The sequence below is a fragment of the Condylostylus longicornis genome, unplaced genomic scaffold, assembly GCF_029603195.1.
Source record: "Condylostylus longicornis isolate FDR11 unplaced genomic scaffold, ASM2960319v2 ptg000194l, whole genome shotgun sequence".
NCBI classification, from domain to species: domain Eukaryota; kingdom Metazoa; phylum Arthropoda; class Insecta; order Diptera; family Dolichopodidae; genus Condylostylus; species Condylostylus longicornis.
The window spans coordinates 468,239-473,972 of NW_026578162.1; the positions used below are offsets into that span (position 1 = coordinate 468,239).

Here is a 5,734-nt window from a genome sequence, read left to right on the forward strand (position 1 = left end):
ATTTATATATTTAAGGGCTTTGGGCAAGGCTAGTTGTGTATTACTGTTGCTCTGGAATTAAAATTGATGTTTATAAAAGCCACATGTGTTAGCGATGTATGTAACAATTCTGTTATTTGTTGCTTTTCAAAAATCTTACTGGAAACACTGAGGATAGAAATTGTTCACCACTTTTACTAATGGATACCACCGTAGCTTTTTTAATTTAAGCTTTGTTAATATGGTTGATATGCAACTCGACACAAATTTTATTTCCTTTGCAAAAAAGTTGCCTGGCCTGGTGATACGCCTACTTTCAGACTGCTAATAATCTCCTCTACTTCTAAGTAGTCAATCGGAAACCAAAATAATGAGTTAGGATTCAGAGCTACACGTATTTCATTTGTCTGATGTGGACTTTTTGCTGTCAGTTTATTTCCAACGGTCAAGAAGTAATTGTTGAAGTGCTTCAATGTCACTATCTTCTTTGAGTTGCTTATTTACTTAGTACATCACGATTTATCACCTTCTATATCTTTTTGTTGTTACCACAGGCTTTTCGATTTTCCATATTTAGATGAATCTGCCTAGATGAAATGCAGTTGTTTTATATTTTACGTTTTTAAATCGGGCTTTTAGTTTTTCCTTTATTTTTTTTTATTATCTCTTATTTTAATGTAGTTCAGCATTTCATCTTTAATCAATGAATGTCCTTGCGATTTTACTATTTCACATTCAGTACTTTTACTTTTAGCGTCTTTTAAAATATGGATAAGATCTTCGATGTCGTCTCGAAGAAAACTACTCATGTCATCAACTATACGATTTTGAAATATTTATAATTTATTGTTATAATTTACAAAGCTTATGATATTTTTATTCATGTTATTTGGTTATTGATTTCAACTTTGATTATCTTGTGATCAAAAACTGTTATATCTTCCATTTATATGTTGAAGCTCATTTTAGTTAGGTCAGAGTTGGTTATTCTGCAATTTTTTATTATAAATTAACGTAGCTGAGGAGCTGGTAACCTTATAGTCACATTGTTAATAACGACTGTATTAATAATTTGTGCAGCAGACATGTTGATTATATCGATGTAATTTCGTGTACTAACGAGTTATTAGTACACGAAATTACATCATTATTACATCATATATTAGTATCAGCTGTAAAAATTACATTTTTATATCTTTTATATTGCATTGATAAATGAGGCATATTTTTTTTTGTAATCGGCCGATCTTCTCTTTCTGTCGTTGATGGGTACGCATTGGAGAAATTTTTTCATCTTAACAAATTTATAAATTCTTTCTTTTTTCATATAAATTTATATTATAATGAAGTGCCTTACCTGTTTGATTGAAATAAAACGAATTGATTTAAAAGTTCAATGTGCTAGCTGCAAGAAATTTTATCATGGCAAATGTGCAAAATTAGAGAAGCAAGAAATAGAATTTTATGGAAAAAATAAAGTAAATCACAAACCTTTAAAAAGTGCTCTACATACTCTACGAGGAGATAATCTGTCTCACATCTTACAATAGGAGATTGTTGAGGGAAGCATTGTTGTTGAAATATAATAAGCTACTCAAATACGCTTAGGTAAAAAAATGCATCTATATTAATTAGAGTGAAAGAAGGAGAAAACGCAATAAAAATAAATAATTTTGAGGATCTGTCAAAGATTCAATTAAAATTAGATAATAAATAATTAAATCGTTGTTGCAACAAATAGAAATTCATTATTTTTATCTTGATTCTCAATATTTTTAATAAATAATATAACTAGAAGCAAAATTTTCACTTTATAATTTTGTATTATTAAATTTTCATTAATTTGTTTAAAATTAACTACTTAAGTGATTTAATAGTATTTTTTTGGTTTTCTTTGTTGTTATATATTATGACAGAACAAAAATGATTTTATTTTTATTATTGACATTTTTGTCTACATAGCCTATACAGCGCATTTCATTCAAAAATTAATTTTAAATTGTTTTGCATTTAAATTAATACGTAATTTTCAATTAGTTTATTTTTTTTTTTAAATAAAAATTATTTTTATTTTATTATTATAAAGTTTTTAGTTATACTAAGTGTACTTATGATTTTGTTTTGGATAGTGAGGATTTACTATCTGACGCCAAATGTTTTTGCATAGATCACTTGAATTTGGATTCATGTACTGGTTTTTTAGTTTTGCATCAAAATATATCCGCTCTGTATCATTTGTCTTATTTAATTTCTTATCTGACATTTGGATATACGATTTTAAAGCGTGTAACTACAAAATTCTAATTACAGTTTTGTGCCTGTGTAATAATACGTATGCTGCAGGTGGTGTTGCTGTTTTTTGCAAATCTGATTTGGATTGTGGTGATATCTCGCAATGTGTCAAGAAATTAAATTTTATTACTTCTGATTTGATTCATGTTGACTGTAGTATTGCTGGAGTTTCTTAGAATTTTATTGGTGTATACAGGGTGTCCGAGACTCAATGGTATTCCCGAAGCAGGGTGATAGTATGCATGTAGAAGAGCAAAAAAGGCCTAGTGACATTTTCCTTTTTGAGCCCTTGTTCTCGAGTTATGGGGCCTCAAAGTTGGAACATCCAAAAACCGGCTTATTTTCACCCTTTTATTTATAACTCGGGAAATGTGACAGGTAAATCCAATCTTGTACACTCGTTTTAAAGCTAATGAAATCAATAATAATTCAAGAAATGTTCACCCTTTAATCTTCTTTGTGTTTTATTATTATTCGAAAAATGTAATTAGTGATTTTCACCTGTAGGTAATATAGAAAATTTTAATTTTCTTATTACTTACAAGAGTGTTTTTTATTAGGAAAGCCAAATTAAAGTGATTAAAGCAAAAGTAATCAAAATTAACTAAAATGCTATATTTATACAAATTTTTCTATGTCATACCCTTAATAGTTTAAATAATATGAATCAAAATTAAAAGTACTTTTTTTAGGTGAAATTCATTAGTGTTTTAAATCTTGATGCAACAGAAATTTTGCAATTTCTTTGATACTTAAGTTGATTTAAACAAAAGCGAAAAGTGGTTGGAGCAATAGGGTCCAATGTAGTTATGATAAAAAGTATTTAATATTTTTTTGATAACTCTACTTTCATGTGAATAAGAATATTAAAAGTACCAATTAAAAGTATTAGTAATAGTATTATTATAAGGATATATGGATATAAAAAAAAGAAGTTTACTTACAAAAAAACGTTCTTGTAATTAATATGAAAATTAAAAATTTCCACATTAACTATACCTGAAGATCAACAATTAGATTTTTAGAATAATATCAAAATACGCAGAAGATCAGAGGGTGAACATTACTTGGATTATAACTAATTTACCGATTATAACTAATTTTTTTATAAATTTAATCCCCGTAGACACGATATTCCTGAAACTTTTGGAAATATTTTGTGGAGAAAAAAAAGTAATGCAAATGTCTTTCGTTTTGGAAAAGAAAAAGTTAATAATGCATATACTGCCTAATAAAGATTAAAAAAATTTGTTTTTGTTTGAAAAATACGTTGTTTTAGTTAATTTTCTAAGGTTTTGGCCTCAGTTTTCGCCTGATAGACATGTTATTTCTAAAAATTTTCCCACATTATGTCATATCAAAATGAAGGTCAGAATATAGGGCTCGTCTTCCTGTAAAAAAAATGATAGGTTGATAACGTGGAATTATGAATAAATGACGGTTAAACGAAAATTTAAAAAAAAATTTTTTAACAAATTTTGACTTTGCACTTGAATATCTCTGAAACTAAAAAAGTATTTGCAACCGCTGGTAAACCGTTAGAATGAGGATTTCATTAGCTTTAAAACGAGTGTACAAGATTGGATTTACCTGTCACATTTCCCGAGTTATAAATAAAAATGTGAAAATAAGCCGGTTTTTGGATGTTCCAACTTTGAGGGCCCATAACTCGAGACCAAGGGCCCAAAAAGGAAAATGTCACTAGGTGTTTTTTGTTCATCTGCATGTATTCTATCACCCTGCTTCGGGAATACCATTGAGTCACGGACACCCTGTATAGATTGCATGGTCATAGTTTCACAGAGTTTTTAGATGAATTTTCGCTGTTTTTGCAAAATCTAAAATGTAAGAATATCATGATATGGCATGAACAGTAAATGAAGTGATTTATTCTGATCCTCTAGATGTGGCTGAATTATTTAATGATTTTTTTTCTTATATTTCGAAGCAGGTAGATACAGTTATTACCGTTCTTTTTGATTGCTCTGATTCACTGGAGATTGTTTCCAATTGAATAGTTTTTTCAAATTTATATTGTTTTTTAATCTTTTACGGCATTTGAAATTCAGAAAATTTTATATTCACTTCGTTTATCAAATTCTTGTTCATTTGATGGTATATGTACCTCGATCCTTAGAAATATTTCTTTTTATATTGTAGATGTGTTATGTTTTTGTTTAATTTTAGTATCGAAAAAGGAATTTCTCCTGAGGTATTAAAAATGGCTATTGTTGTACCACTTCATAAGAAAAGCGCTGCAAAGGATTTAAATAATTATAGACCCATTTCTCTTTTATCTATTTTTTCAAAATTGTTTGAGAGAGGAATTAAGCATAGGATTTTATCTTTTTTGAGTCAAAATGATCTTTTAGTGAGAATCAATATTTTGTTTTTAGGAATGATATGAGTACTGAAAATGTGCTTCTTAAGTTTTGTGGTGAATTATATAGATCTTTAAATTTTAGCAAAGTTACTGTTGCTCTATTTATTGACATCAAAAGGGCCTTCGATATGGTAGACCATAACGTATTATTAGATAAATTGCATAATATTGGTTTCAGGGGTCCTATACATTATTGGTTCTCGTCATACTTGGCCCGTCGCAGCAGAGAGTTATTTTGGGTACAGAGTGTTCTGTTCATATGAGTGTGTTTCATGGGTCTGTACTGGGACCTATCTTATTTTTGGTTTATGTAAATTCTTTATTCAGACAGCCTTTCAGGGGAAAAATTACTGTGCTTGCAGATGATACTGCGATTACTTACTCATCTACGAATTACTTCAATCTTTTTGCAGACTTGAACTATTATCTACACATTCTTCGTCGTTGGTTACATTTTCATGGTTTAAAGATTAACGAAAAAACTAAATACATGTTATTTAATATAACTGGACCTTTTGTGTAGCATTTTCCCGTGACACATCACTCACCTGGTTGCGGTAGATTCAACTTGTACGATTCATGCGTTCACAATGTTTCACTCGCTAGTTTCAAATTTAAAATAATATCCGTTGTTCCTCTGACTGCTTTTTGTCCCAAAAAATGTTTAAGTACCAAAGTTCAAAACCTTAGTTAAAATAACTGAACTGAATTCTGTCTAAGCTGACGGGATCTGATGAATTATTCTTTGTCTCTGAATAGGATCAACAAAGAATGAGTTTAATAAATAAACTGAAGAATACAAGTGTTAGATTTCGGTGTCATTTTTAATAAAAATAACTGACGTTTCAAAAACACTATGTTGAAGTAAAAATTTTTTTCTACTTATTTGGCAATAATTGAATTTACAAACTGCTTGAAGTTGTACAACGTTTTTATGTATACCTTTTTCGTATTAATTACTTTGTTCTCAATCTTTACATCCTCAAATAATTGAAGAGAATGCTTTTAATGTCTAACTAAATCTCAAATTTTTAGAATAAAAATTACGAACAAAAAAAATTTAAACGTAAATTTAAATTA

The 5,734-nt window shown here is 28.7% G+C and overlaps 1 protein-coding gene across 1 annotated transcript; it reads left to right on the forward strand.

Annotated features, from left to right (window-relative positions):
* The first annotated feature begins 4,127 nt into the window (after positions 1-4,127).
* On the forward strand, positions 4,128-4,917 carry LOC129616392 (uncharacterized). The gene is made up of 3 exons (XM_055532015.1): positions 4,128-4,144; positions 4,459-4,584; positions 4,668-4,917. Exons 1-3 carry the CDS (start codon positions 4,128-4,130, stop codon positions 4,915-4,917), a joined length of 393 nt encoding a protein of 130 aa, XP_055387990.1.
* Positions 4,918-5,734: the final 817 nt, after the last annotated feature.